The 25468-nt window shown below is 42.0% G+C and overlaps 1 protein-coding gene across 2 annotated transcripts in view; it reads right to left on the bottom strand.

Annotated features, from left to right (window-relative positions):
* AATF (apoptosis antagonizing transcription factor) overlaps positions 1 to 25468 on the bottom strand; it is an 86221-nt gene that overhangs the window by 23316 nt on the left and 37437 nt on the right. For both annotated transcript variants that reach the window (XM_084650847.1, XM_084650846.1), the window contains exons 7-11: positions 25233 to 25397; positions 24037 to 24120; positions 8315 to 8382; positions 4433 to 4513; positions 887 to 958 (exon numbers count right to left, since the gene is read on the bottom strand). In XM_084650847.1, coding sequence (XP_084506973.1) covers positions 887 to 958; positions 4433 to 4513; positions 8315 to 8382; positions 24037 to 24120; positions 25233 to 25397 — 470 coding nt within the window. The remainder of the gene's footprint in view (positions 1 to 886; positions 959 to 4432; positions 4514 to 8314; positions 8383 to 24036; positions 24121 to 25232; positions 25398 to 25468) is intronic.

The following is a 25468-nucleotide window of genomic DNA, read 5'->3' as shown; positions in this document are numbered from 1 at the left end:
TTACCACAAAGCAGCCTTTTCCAGGTCACTACTGGCACCTATTGACACCTCTAGGGACCCCTGACCACTACACATTACTCCCACAACTCTATCCAAAAGGATCCTGACTAGGAACCGCACAAGCATGATTGCCATATTCCAGACAGATGGACGTACAATGGGCATCTCTCTAACTGTTAAGATCAAATGCCTGTGTGAGGAACCTGAAGAAAGGCATCTCTCAAGCAACATAAATACACCCATTGGAAAATTACGCCCACCTCCCTCCCACAAAAACACTTACCAGCAGTCAAGCTCATAGTTACACTGTTTTGTTTTGTTTTTCTTTACTAATTAATGTGCTAGGGCTTCTACAGCCTTGTATAGACATTTTTATTATTTAAATAGGAACAAACAATAGACATCATTTAGATCTTTTAAGTGAATTTCCTTCTTTTGGTACTATGTCTCGGTGTTAGCTGTACTGTAAATTTATATTATGTAAAACTCACAAGACTACAGTGTATAACTCTCCACTCCTGATGCAAAGGGACTGATTATTTTTCTAAACTGGGATTTCAGCCAATGGACAATGGGGAATTTGTGTCTCTATTTCCATAATCATGCTCCAAAATGAAGAGATTTTAAAATCTGGGGGATTTTTAAAGCAGGAATCATGGAGTCAGCATCAAGATTTATAGAAACTTCTCGTTTGGTTTTACAGTAATTACAGGAGTGAAAGCTCAGCTAGATTGCCTGGACAGATGTGGCCAAGACACCCAGGCTATGATGCCAGTGACAAATGGTTAACTGATAAGAAGAAATGGAGAGGGCGACAGACTGAAGAACAGGTCAATATCATGCTGTCATGAAGCCATTTGAGAACCATAATTAATCTATTACTCACCTGGCATCATCATTCATTGTACAGTGGTCAATAGGTGCCATGAAGCTCACCAGTTTGCTATGGACATGATACCTGAATAAGGCAGGAAATAAACAGACAGCACATTAGTAACTATTAAAGAAAAGGAAATGGCATTGCCTGCACTGAAATGTCCCAGTCTCCGAAATGGAAATGCTGGTTCCCTTGGTGGCTAATGCTTAATGAAACCCTATTTCGAGTCGGTAGATTTTCCACCCTTCCTAACGTTAACAAGAGGGGAAAAAAAGGTCACATGATAAATATGCCACACAGTGGACGAGCAATAATAAACAAATCACTTTTTGTCACAGCCAAAAGCGAAAACACTCCAGCGTCCTTGAGCAGTATACTTGCACCTGAGCTTTATTCCAAGACAGAAAACTCTGACGAATCAAAGACTCTGTGTGCAACTTCCTCCCCTAATAGTGTCTTAGTTACTCTTTAGTACTAGTGCCCAAACAAAAAGCCACTGGTGGGAGCAGGGTTAGATTACGAGAGGCTTTCCCACAATACCAGTCTCCCATCATTAATTATCATCTGCCATGGTAGGACCTAGAGGCTCCAGCCATGATTGAGGCTCCATTGTTCTAGCAGCTATATAAACATAGGAAGCCCCTCTCCTGGACAATTTACAATATAAAAAGACCAGACAGACAAAGACGTGGGCAGGGAACAACAGAGGCACAGAGAGGTGAAGGGATTTGCCCAAAGTCACACAGTGGCAGAGCTCCTGACTCCAAGTCCAGTTACTTGTCCGCTAGAACAAGCTGCCTCCCAGGGATACACTGCAACTGTGAGAGCCCAATCCCCAGTTTATTTTTCCCACTAGGTCAGAAACTTGCAGAAGCCTGTCCACTCCTCATGCTCTGGGAGCTCCTTAATAAAATCTAAACAGACTACAGAGGAACTCAGAACAGGCCAGTGATTTTACACCCTTAGTCTTTAGAGCAGGAGATTCCAACCCAGCAGCTTTCTATGTAAACTGTTCTGCTGGCTCCCTAAGTTCGAAACGCTTTACCCAAGTCATTCCTATTCTTACAACTTGATGAATAGCAGGCAAAAGGATTCACAAGCCACCTTTCCACTTGGGCACCTTTACAGTCCTTTTTGTTCTCTTATCCAGGAACACTCCCTGGAGAGAGAGTTTTAGCTTGCATGAATATTGCAGAATGGCTCTTCATGAAAATAACCACATTCACCCTGGAACATGGACCTTTGTGCACAAACACGGGTCTTTGTCATTCCTCATAGAAGCAATCACCCTCTTATAATGGTGCAGAGTCACCCAATCAGGGAACAGAAATAATACCGTGACTTGGGGCAAACAAATGCTACCAACAACAAAAAGTCAATAGGATGAAATATGAAATAAGAGAACATATTTCACTCTATGGGTTCACTTAAGTGATATTAACAATTAATGCATTCATACAAATCACAGTATGTTCAGGGACAATTTGTGAATTGGAAAAAAGGGCTTAATCACGCTAATAAATTGTCCACCGTTAATTGTTTGCCCAGCTCTGCTTACTCTCACACTTTTAAAATGTGAGCTTCCAAAACCCCAGTCTATCAGATTTTAAGTATTAAATTACAGACACAGTGAGCCATCCCAAGTCACAGCTGAACAATTATTCCATGACAAGTAGAAATATAAAGCTCATAGATATCCACTCAGGAAGCGATATGGTCTAGCGGGTTAGAGAAGGGATTCGGGAGGCAAGACTCCCGAGTTCTTTTTCTGCCAAGACTAACTGTGTAACCTTAGGTAAGTCTCACCTCACCCTTTGGTACCTCAGTTTCCCCATCTGTGAACTGGGGATAGCAGTCATCTCCCACGCTGAAGTGCTAAGAGGCCAGGCGTGTCTAAACATGCTTAGAGAAATCTCGGCAGCCTTTTACACTTACACAGGGCCCTTCATCCAAACATCTTAAAGCACAGAAAGGAGCGGGAAGGCAGTATGATGATGATGGACTACAATGATAAGTGATAGCAATTAATACTTAGTGCTTACATAACATGTTTCGCACCCAGATCTCAAAGTGCTTTACAAAAGATAAGTGACATTTATCCATGTTCTGCAGAGGAGGAAATGGAAGTGCAGAGAGTCTTAGTGAATCACGCAAGTAAAGACACACACACACACACACACAGTGACCCAGTGGCAGAACCAAAAATCGAACCCAGTCCGCCTGGTTCCTAGCCCTCTCCACTAGACCGCCCTGGAAAGATGATAGGATTTAATGGTACATTAATCACATACATCAGCAAATACATATTTTCTTCTCGTCTATATATTAATATTTTCCCCCTGGGTCAGTGCAACTCTTATTTAAAAAGGTAGCTAACATGTAACAAGCCACGGACACGGAGGGATTTCTGATCTCTCAGGAATTCCGAAGTGCACAGATCACACACAATGAGAGACTTGCCCCATTATTCCTAAAGGTTTATGAGTCTGACTCAGTTGTATGATGTTGTCAGTAGTTTTGACTGAATCATGAATATATCCAATTATGTGTGACGCTGACAGAATAGAATATTGATAGTCAATAATTACAGGCTTTTCAGGCCAACAAAGTAGCTCTTCCCTCTTTTAATAAATTATCTTATGACATCTATCTTAAAAATGGCTATGCCAGGCCTGACCCACACTGACTCCACTGACTTTCTATCAGATGCCATCTAAACTCGAGATTTATAGTTTACTCACAAAAGGATGGTTAATGTTGCAGATTTTTCAGGAAGCAGTGCAGCTTTCCAGCGTGCCTCCGTGCTACAAATACCTCCTCACTACAAATCATGTAGTCGCTCTGAACTCAGGAAGAGCAATGCACCTGCTCTGCAAAGGGGAACAAACCCCAGCTCCTCTACACACTTTCCATTCTCACCACACAACCTGGAAGAGTTTGCAAATGCAAACATTAGAAGGAAAAGGTCACAAAATTTAGGGCCAGATCTGCAAAAGAATTGAAGTGCCTAAAAATGCAGATAGGTGGCTAATGGGACTTACAAGAGCACCTAACCTGGATGGGCACCTAACTCCCATTGAAAGTTTATTAAAAGATATTACCTCCCTCACTTCATCTCTATTGAAAGTCTACCGCAATTAGCTGCCTAACGCAGGCATACGCACCTATCTGCGTCTTTAGGCAACTAAATACCTTTGTAAATCTAGCCTTAAAGGATTTAGAAGCACAAGTCCCATTCACTTTCATTGGGACTTGTGGCCCTCAATCTCTTAGGCATTTCTGAAAGTCTCTCCCTGGCATTTTTTTATGCCCAATGCAACATTCTTGTAAGGACTGATTTGAGCAATTCCCGCTCTGATTATAGCCAACTGATCACTAGTTCTAGAGTCATTAAGAGCTCCCTCCCCCGTAACGGGCATGTCTCAGAGCAACATCTTCTACCTTGCCAGGACAAAACAAGTCTGGCAACACATTTCAGTGCCAAAACGGGGCAGTCAGGTTACAACTGGTGAGACAAGAGTTTCTTCTCTGTAGTTTGAAGAAGCTGCCACTCACCGGATTTTCCTTCCTTTGCTGGCTTTTCGGTCCACTTTCTTCTGTATTTTGCTTCGTAACTTCTGGATGGCCAGCCACTGCCTGGGGAATCCAAAGTGGTGGTTACGTATCATTGCTAGGGCTGTTTGATCAGGCCAGTTTTTAGGAAGAATCACAAGGTGACAATGGCAAAAACCATGGAAATGCAGTTTGAAAAGCTCAAATGCCCACAGCATTGTTCTTCGCCCAAAAGTTGGTGTCCTAAATAACTGTGGCACTGTCCTTCACCTGAGCCCTGTACAGGACCCTATCGCAAGCTAACGCTGCCCTAGTTTTCAATAGCACACACCAGTCTCCCCGTACTACGTACTGAAATACCCCTGAGGAGGAGTACATAGCTACAAACAGGAGAGCACAGGGAACATTAGAGCCTATGTGTAGATGACCATGGACTCTGGTAGACCTCAGGGGCTGAAGCCCCAGCCATTCTGGGGGAGACAGATAAGCTGTCCTGGTCTTGATGTAATGATTAATATTCAGTGGGAATTCACATCCCATGTGCAGGAAAAAGCGACAGCAGATACAATCTGGCCCTATGTTTTTATTCTTTCTTGGCTAATGATTTTTTTTTTTTTAAAGAAAGAATCTTTAGAATTCAAAAGATTTTCTTCATCAAACAGAAATGCTAAGGCCAGTAAAAACCCTTAAAGGATTACTGCTCCCCCCCCAGCTATTACAATAAGTTGTATTTTGTATAAAGAAAGCACGCAGTAGAATAGATTGTTTACCTTTCTCCATTTATCATAAGCTACATATGTAGCTGGTTCTTTTAGTGGGGAGGGTTATACTAACTACATAAACGGATTTAACGTTATACAACAGTTCCATTTGAATGAGTTTCCTTCCAGGCTTTTGGAAAGCGTATATAAAATTACAAGCGAGTGTTTCTTTCCCACTGCCTCTGACTATAATAACTGGCAAATCCCCCACCAAAACCACTGCCTAATGGTAAGTGCATTTCTTAATAAAAACAAACAAAAGGAAAGCAACAAGTGCTGCTTATTCCCCATCACTCTGTAGAAGGGAGGGTCCAATTCCTTACACAGAGCTTGCTCAAGTCAAAGAAGTTTCCATAGGGGGAAATAAACTGCTACTAGATACAAACATTTTTTTTAAAAAAAAAGAAACAAGCATCATCCTACCTGATTTATACAATGAAAACCCAACATCAGGGGAAAAAATCTAGCAAAATCCAATTACTGCAATCTTAATATAATCTTAATGACTGTAATCTATTTTATTGGAAAGTCAGATAAATGTACAATGTAATCACCACTTAAATGCAATTTTGGCTATGCCACGTTAAATTATAGTGAATAGCTTTCCATAATATTCCAGACATACACAAAATAAATTTGACCTACCGCACTAAAATTCAAGTCATATTTCACATGGACAAAGTTATTTCACCAACACAAAATTTCATAAAGCATTTTCCCTTCCTCTCCCCCTATACACACACATCCCCATATCACTTTTCAGTGGCGAATTCTATTCTATCATTTTCAGCTTTCCTTTCCTTTTATGCTTTTCTAAATTATGGCCTGTGGCTATTTAAATGTATACTGTTCATTAAGTAGTTTTTGGAATGTTCTGTATTTTCTAGCCACAGAATTAGAGTGAGAAATAAGAGCTTCCCGCAAAGCATACATTTTATTTTTGGCATCCAGGAAACATTCCTGTATGCTGTTTTAATTGTACTGGACCTTTTCTCTCTCTCTTTTTTTTTTTTTTTTTTTAAACAGCAGGGCAAGTGCATACAAGGGAACCCCACACTATACAGCAGGTTTGATTCTTTATATGATGACAAATCACAGTTCATAATCTGATCCCAAATTTCACCAGTGAGCTGTCGCTTCATCTAGAGCACATTTGTCAGGGTACATCAAGACTTTTCCCCAAACTTGGGGTAGACAGGAAAAGCAAGTCTTGAAAGCGAGAAAGAGTGCAGGGGGCTTTGAAAAGAAATAAGCCTGGCTGCAAAAGAGTAATAATACTTTCAGGCATCATCTTTAAGCCATTACTTATTATTAGGGTGATTTATCAGTTTTATTTATTTATAACCATTCCTCTAGGTGCTGCACCAACAGCTGAATTCAATAGTTCCGAAGTTTGTTACAAGACTTGTTACAAGCTCAGTACAAGAGCTGCTGCTCTTACCTAACATCCCAGCAACATTTCTCAGTCCAGCATAACCCAGCCTCCTCCTCTCCCCCCCCCCCCCCATCAAGCCCCCTTACCTCTCCAAGTTTGGCAAACCAGTGGGGCCTTGTAACATGAAGGCCAGCAAATACAAGTTCTGGCAATGTGGTCCAGAGCCACAGAGTCCTCACTGGGAATACCCTGCCTAGCTGATATTATGCCATTGCTTTTAACCAATCATCTTGTTATTACACCCAACTGCTCTCCATGAGATCAGTGGCAAAACCACACTGTAACACTGCATCCCATATTCTTCATAGTGTTATTATTACATGACACGATTATGGCATAATTATGATGCATTTTGTACAAGATAAGTCATGTGAGGTGTCATTGGAAAAGTTATGATTTACTGAATAGGATTATCCTATTTGTATGCATGTATCATTTTTGTTTCTGAAGTTATGAATATGGACTATGTATTTCAAATGTAGTTACGCCTGAGGGATGCCCACTAGGCAAGATGCTTTCAGTCTAGATTGTGGGTGGGGAAGGGCCTATTCAGGGCAATGAGTCATTAGGGAAAACAACAGGTCTTAGGAGAAATTTATCCATCACCTGGTGAGCCTTCCTGAGAAGGCTCCAGATGGCCTATAAGTAATGGCCGCTATGACTCAGCAAGGTGTGCCAGGGCCTGTGACGAGGCCACATGACTCTGGACTCCATCTTGGGATGTCAGTGTTTTTCCACAAACTGAGGTTTGGGACAAAGGGTTCCCGCCATATGCTAAAGCTATATAAGGCAGGGAGTGACATCATTGGTGGTTCTTCACTCCCCACAAAAGACGACTCCTGGAAACAGCTGAGGAACAAAGACTCAATTATGGGAAGTGCTGGACCCAGGCAGAAGGGATTTCTAGCCTGTATATGAAACAAGCTGCAAAGCAAGTGTAGATGGTGCCTTAAGAATCTGCAGCCTGCTTGTATCATCAGCTAGGGTGAGAATTTGCTAATTCATATCCTATCTTTCTAGTATCTTAGACTTAGTTGGCGTTTTTGTTTATTTACTAGGTAATCTGCTTTGATCTGTTTGCTATCGCTTATAATAACTTAAAATCTATCTTGTGTAGTTAATAAACTTGTTTTTGCTTTATCTAAACCAATGAGTTGGAGCGAAATGCATGAGAAATTGTAGCTCTGGGGGCAAAGGCTGTTGCATATTCCTCTCCACACTGAGGAGTGGGGGGTGAACTCTATGAGCTTGTGCTGTACAGTTCCCTGTGCAGTGCAAGATAGTATAATTTTGGGTTTATGCTCCGGGTGGTGGGGGGCGGGGGTGCCTGGGGAGCTGAGAGTTACCTTGGCTTTAGCCTTTCTACTGTTGGTTCATGAAGTGGCTAGTCAAAGAGCCTGCATGTAACTGCAGCTGGGTGTGTCCCTACCTGTGTGAATGCTGGTGAAAGTTTAGAACTGGAAGTGGGTCTGCAGCTTTTCACAACAGCACAGTGAGAGAGGGAGCCCAGGCTGGCGGTTCAGAGGGCTCAGTGGTACCCCAGTTCCAGGTGGCACCCCAGGGGGAACCCGTCACACATAAAGAAGCAGGATTGGGAACTTTTGGGAAGTTTTACACCCATGGAATCTAAGTGGCTGTAGGGTGAAGCTAGTTAACACAGAATATAGACAGCTACAGCTCATCACTTACCTGCCCATGGCCACCTGATCGTTGGGGTCCAGTGAACTGGTTTTCCGTTCTATAAGTTCTCGAAGGAGCTGGAGGAGGGAAGAGAATGACCACATGTAAAAGCACATTAAACACAGGTCAGCACTGAGTTTGAGATTTTCAAAGGAGCCTCAGGAATTTAGGTAGAATTTGTGCATCTCGCTGCCTTAATTATTATTATTATTATTATTTTTTTTTTTTTTTGAGAAACCCTGTCCACATACCAAAGGCATTACTGTTTTCTTAGCCCCAGCTAGCTTTACAAGACAGCAGGAATTTTGAGTGACATGGCAAGGATGCCTCTGAAAAAAGTACAATCGATAAAACAAAACCCAGTGGCAAAAGAGCAGGTGAATTCATGTTAACCCCTTCTTTAGAAAAGAAAAAAAAACCATGACTGGAGCACATAACTGAAGGCCATTAGGAAGACTTATTGTGCTACAGTTAATTTCAGATGGATCAATGACTAGTGCAGCATTCCCTTCATCATTTTATGATTAGTTTAGCCCGACCCATCTGTATCAGCTGAGAAGGTCAGGCAGCTATAGAGGGGAAGGATGCTGTAGCACACTGGATCAAACGTTAGTCTCCCACCAATGGGACGAAGAACTGATGATCTTACGTCTAAATGGGTGGGATGGTGGTGGATCAGCCAGCGCTGGGCAGTAACTGAAAATGAAAAGCCATCCTTGAGAATTCAGCACCATTTCTTAGGGGAGCTTAAAGAGTGAAGTAGGCAGTCTCATAATACAAACAGTGTAGTCCTAGGTGGTGTACAAAGGTGCAGCTCATGGGAGCACAGGAACTGTCATACAAAATAAGACCTATAGTGTGTAGGGTAACCTGTCGGTCAGTTTCAGATGCTTCAGAGGAGTGAGTGAGTGTTTATTTGCCCCTTATACTAGGTAAATATGTAAAAAATGCCCAAGACAGGAAGTTTACTTCTACCTGCACATACCCCATTTTTATTTCATCTAATCCCGTTACAAGTATTGTCTTGAACGGAACTGCACCCACTTCGACAACTTCGTCCAATATGACAAGCAACTTCTCTCAGACTCCACTTTCCTCTATGAGACCAGTGTATTGCAACATCTGGCTACGCAATGCCTCCTATCATTTACAATGAGCAGTGATCTCGGAGGGGGTCCCACTGTCTGAACTGAAAGCACGATACTGAGTGGCTTTTGGCAGTTAAAAAAAAAAAGGGGGGGGGTGGAACTGCAGAAAAAGTGGTGATTCTACAATGGAATGATACGCTCAGATCCTTCCAAGCGCCTTAGCTAGAAAGAAGCCTTACAAATGGAATATGGCCTCTCTTCCCTCAACAGAGCAGACAGGGTGAATGGCTGAGGTAGCACTCCACTGACCTGCAGGTTCTTTGGTCTCTGGGAGGCACAAAAGAGGCTGAATTTTCAGAGGCTGTGGGGAATTACGTACACTGCTTCCATTAACAGTGGGTGTTTTGAGGGCTATATTTCAGGGGCTGCACTGATACCTCTGCCCCGTAATCCCACTTGCCTCTCCTAACATTTAAAAAAAAAAAAAAAAACTACACAAAATAAGAGTCACACCGGTAAGGCAATCACGTTTGCTCTGAGGAGCAGCAAGGCAGAATGCTTTACAGCCGGCGTCCAGATGCTAAAACAGACCTTCCTATTTCCTTTCCAAGTTCTGGGGAAAAGGTTGGGTTTTATCTGTGCACCTTCCTCAGTCAGTAGGGTGTCGCATGCAGCCTTCTGGGATACCTGACCAATGTCTGTTTAACACCACGAGCTAGATATTATATGCTGTATAGCTTGCGTACAGAACAAAAATAAATACAACATGACTTCCCAAGTTGCAGACTTCCCAAAATGTCACTGTTTCATTCATGGTGACAGAGTTCCTGTTGTGAACCTACAAATTTACTCTAATTTGCACTTAACCGTAAAAAGTATGTGAAGGTTCATAAGATGTCACAATAACCTATAACAAATATGGATGGGAAAAGGAGACAGACTGTCAACAAAAGGGTCTACTGAGATGGTTCAAGGACTATGTTAAAATCATGCTTGGTTAAAAACAGAAGATGTGGAACCAGAAATTAACTAATCAAAATTGGAGTGTCAGATATTAGGCCCAATTGATGGACAAAATAATGAGGGGATGAGCTATTCTACCCATCGCTCTCTTTTTGGGTTCATAAAGGAGGACACTTTGGGGGGGAAATAGAAAGAACAGATGGAAACTACTGATGCAAGCTTTACCATCCTGTCTGTCACCCCCACTGTCTACTGGGACCTTGGACCATCTTTGTCCTCATCCTGAGGGACACCCTGACCAGTTTGGCCGAAGAGAGGTATCAAGATGACATCACCACCCCTACCAGCTCCAAGAGAATCCCCAACACCACCTGAAATGAAATGGGATCAGACTTTAACAGCTGCAGCTCATCTCAACTAACGTCTTCTTTTTTCCCCAAAAGGACAGATATCACCATCTTTGAAACCATCTAAGAGACTGTCAGACAAGAGGGGGGGGGTTCCTTCTAAAACTCTCTCCAGTTAACGGGAAAGGAAACAAGAAATGTTAAAATGAAAGTCTTAATCAACATTTAACCTTCCAAATGCTTTAACTCTTTTAGTTCTTTTCTGTATTTTTAATAAAAAGCTGAAAGGATTTTTACTGGTGTTTGCACCACGGTACTAAACAGGCTGAGGTTTCTGTATACCAAACCCCAAACCTTGTTTAACACTGTTTAATGATGGACAGCGACTGGCTTATGTTAACAGCTCTGTCCCATATATTCCATCTAAATTAATACAACAGGCTGCATCTCAAATGGCATTTGAAACTCAAAAGAAACTGAAGAATCAGTCTTTTTGTCTTTCACAAAGATGTCTAAGGAGGGCTTCCCCCGCCTTGTACCTCTGCACAACAGGCACAGCTGGAGTCCAGTGGCTAATTGAGGTACCATAACAATCAACAGAAAGATTTCCATTCATTTCAATCACTGCCCCCCAAATGTACACTCCCCTCCACATCCAAACGCTACAATTTACAACAGCCTGCCTTAGACTCTGCTTCCAATCACCTCTGCACAGCTGTGACATTAAAAGATGTCCTCAAGTATTGCTCTATGTAAGAAACTAATGCACTATGGGGATTCCAACAGTATGAGCAAATCACTGAAATAAGCAGGTGAAAATCACCCCCTCTTCCCCCCCCCCTCAAAAAAAGTGATCTAAATAGACTTGGCATTCTTTGATTTTTATATATATATATATATATATATATATATATATATATAATTTTGATGGATAATAATGTATGTTTATTTTTAGCATTTTTGATTATTTAAATTTGAACAGTTGTGGAAAATTATGGAGGGTAGTCAGACATCATTTAATGACAGCAGATATAGAGATTCAAAAAGTTAAAGCTTGATAACCATTAAAACACAAATTTGTCAACTTCACATGTCAAAATATACAAAGCAAATAGTCTTAAATCAAATTCTAAAGTTCTCAAGCAGCGTTTTTCTTACTTTGGCCATCTGTGAATTTCTATTTTCATCGATGGAAATATTTCTGTATCAGTTTGTATGTATACAGTGAAATTAATGTTTACCAACATTTACCAATAAATATCTCCTGAGGGTTTTTTTCTTTTAAATAAAGTAGAGACTTAAACAACAAAAGGAAGCTTTGTACCCCCACCTTCAAAAGTCACACATTTTATTGCGAAAGAGAAAAGGCAACTCAAGCTCAATTAAGAACACCTCCCGTGATGTTTTTTCATTTGCTTATATTGGGAGATTATTTCCACAGCAATTACACTTAAAAATGCAGGGACCAGAGGCCACTGGTTTATTATCACTAGAAAACAGCAAGCTATTTCTCTGCCCCGTTTATCTGATTGATTCCCAACATCTTTCTGGCACACAATCTATCAGTTTATCTCTCCCACTTCATCACAGTCACTTCTGGCAGCTAAATACAAGATCCAAATCCAGTGTTACACAGACATACGACACAGTAAACCTGTGTAACTCTGCTTCTCTGTAAACGGCTGCCCTTAAGGCTAAGCAAAAATGGGATCTTGGTTTCCAGTCAATATTCTGTCAGAAGCAAGGTGGGAGGGAGAGTTTTAAAAACAGGAAGAAATGGTGTGGCTACGTTCCAGTGGTTTCTTCCTATTCCAGCAACGGTATGTTCACCATCCACACTTATCTTGGTTCTTTGACACAAGTGCATAGGGAAAGCTATAGGGTAGTGCTGGCAGAGATTGGGATACTGCAGCCCAGTAATGCAATCAGCAGCTTTGAAGAATAAAAGGCAGTTTTCCTGTTCCGTCCCTTCTCCACTTACTACTATGAAAATTCATGATTCCTTCCTCACGTACAGTATCCACTTACCCACAGCCTGGAAAATGCTTATATGGACATTGTCCTTTCCAGCACACAGAAGTACAAATAACTGCAACGCCATACAACTGGGGAGCAACACAGACGAGTGGATAAAGTATGGGGAGCGAGTTACGCAACCTGGGTTCTAGTCCCAACTCTGACACCAACTCACTGTACAACCTTGGGAAAGTCACCTAACCTCTTTGTGGCTCAGGTTTCCCCATATGCAAACAGGGAATATCGATCATAAATACATCACAAGGGCACTGTTTAAGACAACCTTAGTTTGTATTGCAGGGAACTGGCCCTTGGGGGATGATTTATCCTGACAGTGAGAGAAGAGAATTGCAAAAGCCTTCTTATGCACATTAACAGTACCCACCCCTAAAACACTATACGAAATATGCAATTATGTAAATACACACATCTACTTTATAATATCTTTTCTACACATTCCCCATATTTATTTTTTTTACTCCAAATGCTTGAGGAACAGCTCCCAGCAGCACAGACACAAGCAGTGGTACAAACTAGTGAGTTATTTTAGGTTAATCAACTACTGCAGGTGTAACCTATTTCACTGTAAAATCATCTACATTCTATAGGGGTCCCATCATTACCCATTCATGATGATACTGCCCCTTGAGAGTATCATACTGGATTAAAACACTGGTCCAACCTAGCTCAGTATCCTGGCTAGAACACTGCCAGAAGCAAGTGGTGGGGTAAGAATCCCCAAGATGAACATCTTTGATAAATTACAGACCCTCACTGTAGTTAGAACACGTCAAGTACACGCGAGTACATGTGTGACTGCATTGTGGATATCCTAAGAGCATCAAGGTAAGAAAGGCAAGCAATTTATGGTAGAAGCTTTGAAAGCGTTGACAGGATCCCATCAATCGGATTCATGAGACACACACACACACAATATATATTCTATTCATTACCTGCCCAATGTGCATGCTAACTTCTAAATTACTTATTATTTAAACTTGCACTGAGCTCTGAATACATCTGTGGAGACGCCTTTGTTCCAAATTAGGATCCTAAAAGGCATGTTTACATATGAACACAAGCTCTTGGAGGATAAATACACGTGTCACTACGTTGACGAATCTCAGGCAGGAAGAGTTTCCGAAACATCAGAAATCCAAGGTCTATTTAGAACGGACTCCACTAGTCAAAACTTTAACTACAAATGCCTTGCCTCTAAAGTATTTACGTTTTCATTACAAATGCTAACTTGCAGAAGGCTGTCTGCATCCCGGTACATGGTACATAAACACAAGGCGATAGTCCAATTATCTATCAACACATCTTCCGCAATGGTTCCGTCATTGTTTGATTGCTAATATGCATAAGAAAAAAATAGTTCCCGAAGTTGCCATATCTCTATGCTCTACTGCAGCGGTTCTCAAACTGTGGGTTGGGACCCCGAAGCGGGTCGCAACCACATTTTAATGGAGTTGCCAGGGCTGGCTTAGACTTGCTGGGGCCTGGGGCCAAAACCCGAGACCCTCTACCCAGGGCCGGAGCCAAAGCCCAAGGTCTTCAGCTCTAGGTGGCGGGGCTCAGGTTACAGGCCCCCTGCCTAGGGCTGAAGCCCTTGGGCTTTGGGTCCGTCCCCCCCACACACACACACACACACCCTGGGGCAGCGGGGCTTGGGCGGGCTCAGGCTTCGGTCCCTCCTCCTGGGGTCAGTAATTTTTGTTCTCAGAAGCGGGTCGCGAAACAATGACGTTTGAGAACCCCGGCTCTACTGTGTTGCTTTGCTAAAAGGTACAGTGCCAACCCTCAGACATCCATCTGGACTCTCTATGTTTGCACTGAACCTACGCAATCTCAAGAGGGAAATGTCTTCCTGAATCTAGAATGGATTAACGGCACCACTGTGACCACAGTGTATCTAATCAACATTCACTCCAGACTGCATTACTGCAGGGCACTCTATAAGGAGCTTCCGTGGCACAGAACACCGTTGCTTGCCTCCTAACTGGGATGGGTGACTGTGAGTATGTATCATTCCTATGCAACCCCTTGCACTAGCTACCCCTTTGGGGCTTCAGGGTGCAGTACAAGGCAGTAGGTACAATCTATACATCTCTGAGCGGTCTAGGACCTGAATATCTGAGGAGGTGCCTTTGTCATGACAGGCAAGATCAGCTGGATTACTTCTGCTGTCATATCCTGAGTTAAACTCAAAACCTGTGCAGCAAGACATCTGCAGCAGAGGGAACCCCTCCCCCTGGTGGCTCACCAAATCCAGAGTTTGGTGGCTAAAAGGTGCAGCTGCAGCTACCCCCAAGATAGACAGCACGAGGTGCAGTTGCTCCTGCAGGCTTTTAATGGAATTTTTGGCATGGTGGTGAGTGAGATGGATCCCTCCATCGGAGCTCTGGCCACAGATGCTCGGTAGACAGGACCGCTAACGTGTTGCAGTGTGAGCATCGAGGACAAGAGAATCTGCACTCTGCAGCAGTTAGGACACTGGTCACGGGGGTGTGGCTCTTCCATAAATTAACTGCATAAGGGCACTTGCTGTCAGAGTAAAGCGGACATCTTTTTATCCCTTTGGGGTCTATTATTCTGCACTACAGAGAATCCCTCTCATTAGTGTTAACAAGGGAAAGTTGCATGCAACAACAGGAGGAGACTAAAGCTTGTAAACTGGAGCAGCACCCATGAGCCAACAGGTCCATAAGCAGTTCAGCCGTCAGTCAAGAAAGACCTGTTTTCTTCACCTGGGAACCGAAGGTGAAATGTTCTTTCAGTGCAGGGCAACTGCAAGATTCAAGAGGTTGTGGGGGTAGAAAGGAGGGGAAGGGGGAAAAAATCAGGGACAGGAGGGAAATTAGGAAATGGAAATAAAAACCACGAAGCATCTTATTACATCTAAATAGTGTGAGTCTTAAAGCCGAAGTTATAAATCATGCTAACAATGGTGACTAAAATCAAAGTGGATGTAGCCAGAGGCTACCACTGAAAAAGTCAGCGTAGACCTGCCTGGCTGCCTCTGGTCTTTAAGGATTTGATTAGTTTTTCCACTTTCTAGTTCACAGTCTTGCATTCAGCCCATGCTCCAGAGCCAGGTAGGGCTCAGGATACACAATGAATGATCAATTCATTTACTGAATAAAGTAACACTATTTTTTCAGCACAAGACCTAAAATACTTCCAAAGCCGTAATATTTCATTAAGCCTGGTGATTCCAGCTAAAATTTATTAGTCAAAACAGAAAACTCTCATCAGACCCCATATATTCCATTAGGAGTGATCTATGGTGTCTCCCAATGTCTAATTATTAACTAGGAAGTGTAAGTAAATCACTATCAGCATTAAGCCCTGATGTGTGAAGACAGAATTGGAGTTAAGCAGTATCAGCAGTAAAAGGCTTTGATTTGAATAATTTGTTTTTATCCACCCACCACCACCTCCCAACTCATTCTCCCCTTAGCAAGGGAACAAAACTGTCCTTTTAAATGACCACCACAAAGTTCCATTCGTCAGTAAGAGCAACAGTGCTGCAGCCCGCCTAAATGCCCCCCGCCTGTCCCAAAACAGCAGCAATCTGGAGGCCAGACGCACATTTTCTAGCTATGAAGGAGTGGAATAAAGTCATCCACATGAACGTTATTTGCTTTTGCTGCCAGGTGGTGACCTTTACTGTGGTCAATGGCTAGATCTGTGCACGTTAGCATTCAGGTTTGGTCTACACTACACATTTAGGCCAACATAAGGCAGTTTACGTTGACCTAACTATGTCAGTGCACACCCTACAGCCATGTCCCACCGATGTAAGTGCCCTACTACACCAACATAATAATGCTACCTTCACGAGAGGCGTAGGGCTTATGTCCATGTAGTTAGGGCGATACAGTGTCTGTGTAGGTAGACACTGTGTTGCTTACCTCAGCTATTAGGGGTCTTCTCAATTTCACGAGCCCTGAAATTGACAAGAAAGCCGGGCAGCTAGAGCCCAGCTGCCCCGGGCTCCCCACTCCCAGCCGAGCTGCTGCCTGGAGGCTCCCCACTCGGGAAGCCAAGAATCTCAAGCAGCTGCACCCCTTACACACACGTTCCCAGCTGGGAGCGGGTAGCCCGGGGCGGGGGGGTGGCAACTAGGCTCTGGGTGGGGAGCTACGCAGAGCTCAGAGTCCTGGTTCTCAGAACCCCACCCAGGTCAACTTAGGGTTGTAGTACAGACATACCCTTAGTAAAACTTCACATTAAGACCGTGTTTTTCATCCAAGCATGTACCGCAAAGCAGTTGAAAGCCTTAATTGAAATTAGTAACACCCCTCCCCCGCATGAGCCATTACGTGCCCTCTGGGTAAATATAGGCACAGAGAGGTCGTGTGATTTGTCAAAGTTGATCTCAAGAGTTGGCGGAACAGAACACAGAATTCTTCACCACGCTTCCACAAACCTGAAAACGTATCAGAATATAAGAGATCCTGAAATCCACAATTGCTGACAAAAATAGATAACCGAAATTTGCACAGAAAAAAAAAATTAAAGGTGAGATTTTCAAAAGCAGCCAGCGTTCGCCTTGCTCTGCTCTCACCCAAGTCAATGTTAAAATTTCCACTGACGGCAGTGAGAGCAGTTGGGCCACCACTGAGAGCTTTCGAAAGAGTCGCCCTTAAAACACAATGGAGAAAAATGTTATCCTGGTTAAGGAGATACACATAAAAGATCCTGTGCCAGAAGCACAGGGATTTAGAAAACACCATTAGGAGATTATTCAAGGACAATTGTGGCTCATGACTGAGCTTTCCCGCACACAGAATGTAGGACTGTCTATCAAAACTAGCTTTGTTTCTAATGATGTCCTTTGTAGTCACTTTTGAGCATTATGCTACTGCATTTAACTGTGATTGTAATCAGGATTTTTTTTTTTTTAAATCCACCTATGTCTTACCCGATGTTTAATAGGTAGCTAAAAGAAGGTGCTGCCATATTATCCGATAGGAACCAGTTTGGTTTATGTTGCTTGTTATCATTTGAAACATGATTGGGATTTTAAAGAAGTTATTTTGTCTCCATGGCAATTGAAAACCTTTGTAAAATTAACAAAGGCACAGCGGGCATGCTTGTTATAAAATAACTGGGGCTTCAGACTGCTCTCCATCAAAGCCACCTGTTGTGTGCGTAAGTTGTTGTACCATCACCTTTCAATTCAATGAGCCTTGTATACCTAGAGGTGCAGCATGGTATTTCAATGTGGTTACTGTACTGGTTACTTTAAGGTGAAAGTCACCGTCAGTCAGGTTAGTTTCCATGCACTAGTAATATCAAACAGGAGGTCTGCCAGCCAGTTAACACTCAACTAATACAAGGGTTAACTACACAGGACAATATAAGAAGCAGCATTTCACACCATGTTCACTGTTCTTAGTACAATTGTAAGTGGGAGACTTTTGATCAAATACTCAGAAATTAGAAACAACTCCAACAAGCTGTACACACCCAAACCATGAGAAACTCTACACTGGGACTTGGCAGCAAAGACTCACCTTTCATCAAAAACGTTGTCACTCCCCAGCCTAAGCAAGACCAAATCTAGCAGCAGATTATAGACTTTTTCAGAGGTCTCGATCTCATTTAAATTTAACCAGCTGCCCATGTATTTGTTAGTGGAGATTAAGCAGTTTTAACCAATCTTTTTAAAGTTCCACTCTCTGTGTATCACTTTTGTTTTAACACAAAATCCTTCCAACAGCTTAAGAACTCCTTTTCTCCCTATCCCACAGGGCCACAATACCACCTACTATACTGGAAAAGCTTTTTGTGTTTTTTTTTTTTGTTTGTTTTTAATCAAATCAGGTAGAAAAGGGAAAGTCCTGTTCAGTTTCTCTTCCAAGTTAAGAAGTAATAATACGGACACGCACAGCTCATCCTCTTGCCTGCTAAGATTACATCAGAAAAAAGATGGAACAACATCCGGGAAAGGAGTTACTCCTGCTCTGAACTGAAAATCGACAAACATATGATAAATTACAGCATCTGATCTGAAAACTTCATGATCTAGATTTTTTTCCCCTTCATTCTTTGGAAGAACATCGTAGAGATGAAAATCGTATTTATTTTTCCTTTATCTGTGCTACAAATACCACCCACAATTATTAAAAACTGCATAAATGGTGGAAGATTAACATCTATTTTAAGGTTCTTTTAGTTTACTTTTTGCACTTCACTCTACTTGGACAGAAAAACTGGTCAAGCTCCCATGCACTAGGCTCTTTGAGTTTTTAACAGCGATGGGAAAATTTTAGACCCATTGATAACTATTATTATTTTTTAAAAATCACCATGGACCTGTTTGCATTGGGTTTTCTGTAACCTATTTTGTAATTCAAAAACCTAAGCTGTGGGACTAAACAACTTGACTACTTTTTTAAACATTTTATGGAAATTCAGTTTTATATGGAAAAAAAGACCAACGATGCTAGGTTTCTGTTTTCTAATAACCCATTAGGAGACGTTTCAAATCAAGCTTTAAAACGTATTATTAACCATCTACTGAGCCATTTGAAAGATACATGCCTATGATAAGAGTATTGTATTCCCATTAACCTATGGGATGGTTCGAGACATCTCTTATTCACACAAAACTCTAAATGCATCTAATTAAAGCCACCAGATCAGCTGTCCATATTAATCACTCAACAGTTTAATTAAGGTAAACTAGCTTGTCAGAAAACTAGCCTTCTCTCTATTCTTCACCATTATTGACTTTTAATAGTTCACTGGATTAGTAATTACTTGTTTATGGCATTATCAAATACCTGTGAGACAAAAAACACACAGTATGTGACCAGGAACAGTTTTAAACATACCCTTAGTTGGAACCTGAGGATAAATTTACGCCATCAAATTAAGGTTTTTAAAAAAGCCAGACTGTTACGATTTAATTCAGTCTACAACCCAGAAGGAAAGTAAACTGAACCAGAAACATCTTAATGAGTGTTTGAGATCTGGAAGCTGATTTGTCACAAACTCAGATTAAATAGTTCTTTTGGATAAAAACTAGACACGAACAGGAGGTTTAGTGAGATAAACATTTAACTTATTTTTATATGCATTGTTAAAATACATGCAGAATACATCTGTGACATCGGATCATGTAGACAAGTACACTAAGGACAATAATACTAGGAAGGTAGTTAACACATACAGATGCAAAGCTTTCCGTGATGATCTCAAAGCGCTTTACAAACTAACTATGAGTACGTAAGGGATACAAAGATCCATAGCCCAAATCCTGGAAGATATTTAGGCACCTAACTCGGAGGTTAGATACCTAAAGACCTTTCAGCAGCTGGGCCCTATGCCAACCAATGACATGCATCCATCTCCATGGTGGAACACAGCAGATATTTAACAGTTTAGGACAAATGCCCCTGAAACAGTACTAACTAACGGGGATAGTCCCATCTAACGAACCGCCGCCACCACTGGCTGAAGACCTTAGGTTTTCCTTGGAGTCTCCCATCCAACTAGTGACCATACTTAGCTATGAGACAATCACAACACAAGATAATATGGCTCCCGGCCATTATCAGAGGCAGTGCCAAACTGTTTAACTGAAGCTGGAGGGAGGGTGGGAATAAAAGCGATGGATATTCTTGATTTTCCCTAGGCGTGCCTGCTGCCATCAGCGATGAACACTTGTTCTGGGCAGAGCTGCCACCAGTGGAACACTTAAGCATATGAACATTAACCTAATTCCTGTTAGAGATCAACCAATTTCAGCTCTCTCCTCTTCTAGGGGAGTATTTCATCCTAATAATAAAATCTCCACTGTAGCATGTTAGACTAGCAGCACTGTGGCAGCAGGCTGGGTTTTTAAGTCTTAATGCTGCAATATCGGTAAGGGATTCTACATAAACATGGCTCTTTAAAAAACAAACAAACCAAAAACGTAGTTTTTTTGCCTTAAAACTGTATATGAAATGGGGTTCAACACCCCTTGCTCTAAGTAATCAGGATCTTTTTGAAGCTGCTTAATTATTCTCATCTGGCACAGCCTAAATAAGGAAGTTGTGTCCCACATCTCTCTCATGGCTGTACATTACAACTCAATGTGGGTCACCAGCATAAAAATCATTATGAGACAGGGAAAGGCTTGTCTGCCTGCAGAACAACCAAGCAAACATGGAGGAAGTGGGATGAATGGATGAAACACAAATTGTTGAGTCCTGAATCATAAAATTCCACCTGCCCTACAAGGTGAATGCCACTGCTGGCTTGTAAAAGACAAGACTGCTTTCCTGCAGGAGATGTGGAATCTTAAGATTCCAGGACTGTAACCTATAACAATACTGTATGTATATTTATACTGTCTCAATGCTGCTTTAGTCACTGACTTGTGTGCCTAACGTCCTTCCTATGACTGAAGGGACGGGGAAATAACTTGTACTTGAACTTGTATTTGATCTGTAATAAACATAAGAGGTATCTAAAATGCAATACAGTAATAAAATGGCATTTAAAAAAACAGGGAGTCCTAAAAGCTTGGTTGTACATTTAAATAATTAAAAAACAAACACTGAAATGCACACGGTCAGACTTTTAGAGGTGCTGAGCTACCACAATAATCAATTAGAGCTGTGGGTGCTCGTTACTTCTGAAACATCAGGTCCTTTTTTATATTTACACGTGCACGCGCTTAGGTCTGACCTACTGGAAAGAAACCACATTCATTGTATTGTCACAGGCCTATTGTAATACATTCTACCTCTTCTGAGTGCAACGCTCAGCTCCAGCCCACTACCCTGACAAATAAAGGAAAGCACTTTATGAAACCAATTTAATTGGGAGGTGACAGAAAACATACAGCCATTTTCTTTAGCCTTATCACTGAATTGGCTTCAGCTCCAATCTCTGCCAAATCCCACTCAGCAGAAGAAATTAACCAGGTCAGCGGAACAGGTGTTACGCTGTGTCTGTCAAGGGGCTGGCATCCCCACAATTACTTGCACACAATGAAGCGGTAATCTTTACAGATCATCTCTCCCAATAAGCATATTGGGGACAAGAGGAGAGGAGAAGGGTGGGAGGGAGGGAGGGGGGGAGAAGGGGAGAAAGGGAAGAAAAAAAAAAAAAAAAAAAAAAGCAAGAAAGGAAAATGAATGTGTCGTTGCCTCGCGGCTCAGCAGATGTCTGTGCGTGATGTACGAGGCTAGGATAAGCTGTCGTAGCCTGCTGCCAAAGAGTGGTAAGTGATTAAAGCCTCCACAGTCCTAAGCACCATATTTAGAGTCTATGGGGTTTCAAGAGTTGCACCCATTCCTTGCTGTGCTGCCAGATGTTGTCGATTGGTCCCCGTTCCTATTCGCTGTGTGCGAGCGGCAGCAGTTGGTACAGCAAGAAATGCAATCTGGAACGTTTCCGGAGATGCCGTACATTAAACGAGTGTCACCCATCATTCACCTCTACAGAACGCTGAAACAACTCCAATTTGCTGCCACTTCCCTCTTGGGAAATGGCCAAGATACAGTTGTGCCTGGCAGCCCCATTTGTTTTACTCAGGTGTTCCTCTTCCCTCAATGACCTCTATTAGTTTAAGTTTTAATTTAGATTAACCCCAGCACCCCAATTAACCAGTGAGGGGAAAAGCTACAATGTGACTAGTCATAATTCTGAAATCAGAATGTATCGAAGTTAAAATTATTGGTAAGGAGGAAGGGCCATTCAACTACTGCAATTTTTCTTTAAAAACTTAACATTTCAGGGCCAAGAAAACCCGCACGGTACAGGCCTAAGGTTTGCCAGTCAGGGCTATTTCTCCCTGTTCATTTCGATATTTTATTATGCTGATTTAATCTGCAAGATGCTCTTGTTGCAGACTTGGACTCCTGAAGATGGGAGCAGATTTGTCTGCATCTCAGAATTATCTCACACCAATATTTAGCACTAACATCACAGATCTGGCCCGCCAGTTGCTGTTCAACAGCCCCTTTCTGCATTTGAAAGTGTGCAGATGGAGCCAATCTCCAATGCAGGAATTGCTGCGTCCCTCCCTGCCACAGAAATGTTGTTCAACTCATCCCAGGGCTAGGCAGGATGCTCGGATTGTAACACACAGTCCTGGGACCCAAGAGATACAGGTTCCATTCCCTGGTCTGCCACCTGTGTCCTGTGTGACCTTGAACAGGTTGCTTACAAGGTGAGACGTTCAAAAGCATTTAGCCTTATCCTAACCCTGATCCCACAGAAGTCAATAATAAAACTCCCATTGACAGCAACAGTAGCAGAGTTAGAACAACGCTGAGGACTCCTGAAAAAATCACCCCCTTAAAATTTCTCAGTGCTCTTCCAATCTGTAAAATGTAGACAATAAATACCAACTTCACAAATGTTCTCTCTCTGTTTGGTAGCCCAGGACATGTATTCGAAAAGTCTACTCGTCTGGTCGAATTAGTTATGAGGCCCTAAAAAAATCACATAATCTCCCTTCTCCATACTCCAATTGTTGCATTATTTTACTTCCTGATCTAATGAGATTTCCAGGTTTCTAATAATAGAACGGCATTTGTTTAGCCCTGATGTTAAAACCATCTCTGGATCCTTGGACTAGCTATTTTTTTGGGGCACTGGTCCAGGACTTAATTTAGCAAATCACGCCAAAGCACTGTAATTTCCAGTATGCATTTTATGTGGCTGACATTATCATTTGCTAACTGAATTACAAACATAATGATCACCCCAGTCTGCAGACTCCGGAGTACTGTGTGTAGTCTCCCTGCTTCAGTATGAAAGGAGCTTTGGGAGCCCAGCACCACTTTCAATCTTCATGCAGATTAGACAGGTTTTGTGTTTGGATGAGGGTAACTAATGTGCCACTGAGCAACTTCAAAAATTCTATTTGTGATGGGGCTTTCCCACCCACATAAGCATTTGTTTTTTTCTTTAAAATATCCAGTTGTAGAAACTTCTGTGATTTCCTCTTTGTACAGCAATAATCACCAATGAGAACTACAGAGACTGGTCTGATTCAGCAGGCCTGACCCACATGGGTAGAGTAGTTTCAATGAAGTCCATAAGACCCCTCCCCATGAGGCAGGGCTGAAGGATTGACCCATAAAGCCTTGAATAGTGATTTCAGAGTTAAAGCCTTTGGACAGCATGAAATACGGATAACAGGTAGAGATTACAGATGTCCAGTCAAGCAACTAATGTGGTGTTTCTCTAAGAGGAATCTTTGGGCAGAAGAACTTATTGCTGAGAATTTACTGCATTAACTCCAGAAATACTAAAAGCCAACTTGAGCCATGAGACACAGAAAAGATTTCTAGAGACCCACCTGGTGGTAGAAGTCATCGTCATCAAAGATCTCCTCATCCAGGTCTTTTAGGTGGGTGTTGGATTTGGCTTGAGGGACGACCTCCTGAAACAGCAGAGAGACATAAGCCCACACGTGCCTATGCTTCGGGCAGCACCCAAACACGGTATCATGTCTTAAAGCAAGTCTAACGCACTTTTGGTGGATTTTGGCGGCGATCATCCCTAATCCATATTTTCCACACCTTATGTTCTTCAATATGTACAGCCTTGGGGCCCGTTAGAACAAGATCTAGATGTATTCAGCTGTAGAAAGAACTCCATGGAGAAGTGGTAGAAGCCCCATTTTTAACTCAACTTGACAAAAAAATGAGTAATCATACAACTAGGAGCTATCGTGGATTGATAACGGTTTGGATGAAAGGACTCAATGGGCCTTTTCCATCTCCAACCTCAATGACACCATGTAAAGCATACAAACATTTAAAAGCATGGTGGAATGGTGAACACCTTCCATTACAGGAAGTTTTTAAGCATTTGATTATTATAAGGATAGGATTAAAGGACTTCTAATACATGGGAAGGAAATGGAAAAAGACTGCCAACAAAGAACTGGTTTTATGATTACCTAGCTAGGAAACAGGCACAGCCTGCATAAGATATCTCTGACACATTGTTATACTTAAATGTAGTTGTGCCTCAATGCATATATGGACCTTTATATAAAAAGGTAGTGGAAAAAATATTTTTTCAAGTGCAATAATTCTACATTAATTTTTACAGCTGAGTGTTTACTATTCCTTAAATACTAAGTTGATATAGACACTTAAAATATTTTGCAGGTGAAATGCAATGTGATTCTTGGTTCCAACTTCCTGGTCAAGAGCTTTAAATCCCATTATTAGGATCAAATTTTGCAGTTGCTTCTTTAAGAAGCAGAATGTGACAGAACTGACACCTATTGCAGGACCAAGGTAAAGTGCTGGCATGGTCCAACCTTGAGTCTTGCTCTGCCTATCAGGAATAAGTGTAGGAACCAACACACACATTGTGAAATACAAAAAGCACCTCAATCATCTTTTAATCCATTAAAATACAAATATGGTCACTTCATCACCTTCTGCATAACTCTCCCAATAACAACATTACTTGTTAAAGGATCCATTTAATTCATTTGCAGAGAATTTCACCACTTCCACTGGAAACAAAACCTCTTACCGAACATCCGGGCAATGATTCAGGGATGGGCTGAGATTCCTGCTCCAGCTTTCCAAGTACCCTATACACAGATCGCTTAGTCTGTGTCCGCCGTAGTAATCTCTCTTTGTCCATCATAATATGATCAATCTGAGTCAAGATTGAACGCTCAAAGGCACTGAAACCCTGCAACAACATTAACTAGTGTCAGATAATGCAGAAAGCTGCTGCTCAAGGCAGCACTGTTCCTTTATCTT

The sequence above is a fragment of the Lepidochelys olivacea genome (genome assembly GCF_965140295.1).
Source record: "Lepidochelys olivacea isolate rLepOli2 genome assembly, chromosome: 17".
Classification (NCBI taxonomy): Eukaryota; Metazoa; Chordata; order Testudines; family Cheloniidae; genus Lepidochelys; species Lepidochelys olivacea.
The sequence above is the reverse complement of the archived record's forward strand: the minus strand, read 5'-3'. Positions and strand labels throughout refer to the sequence as shown.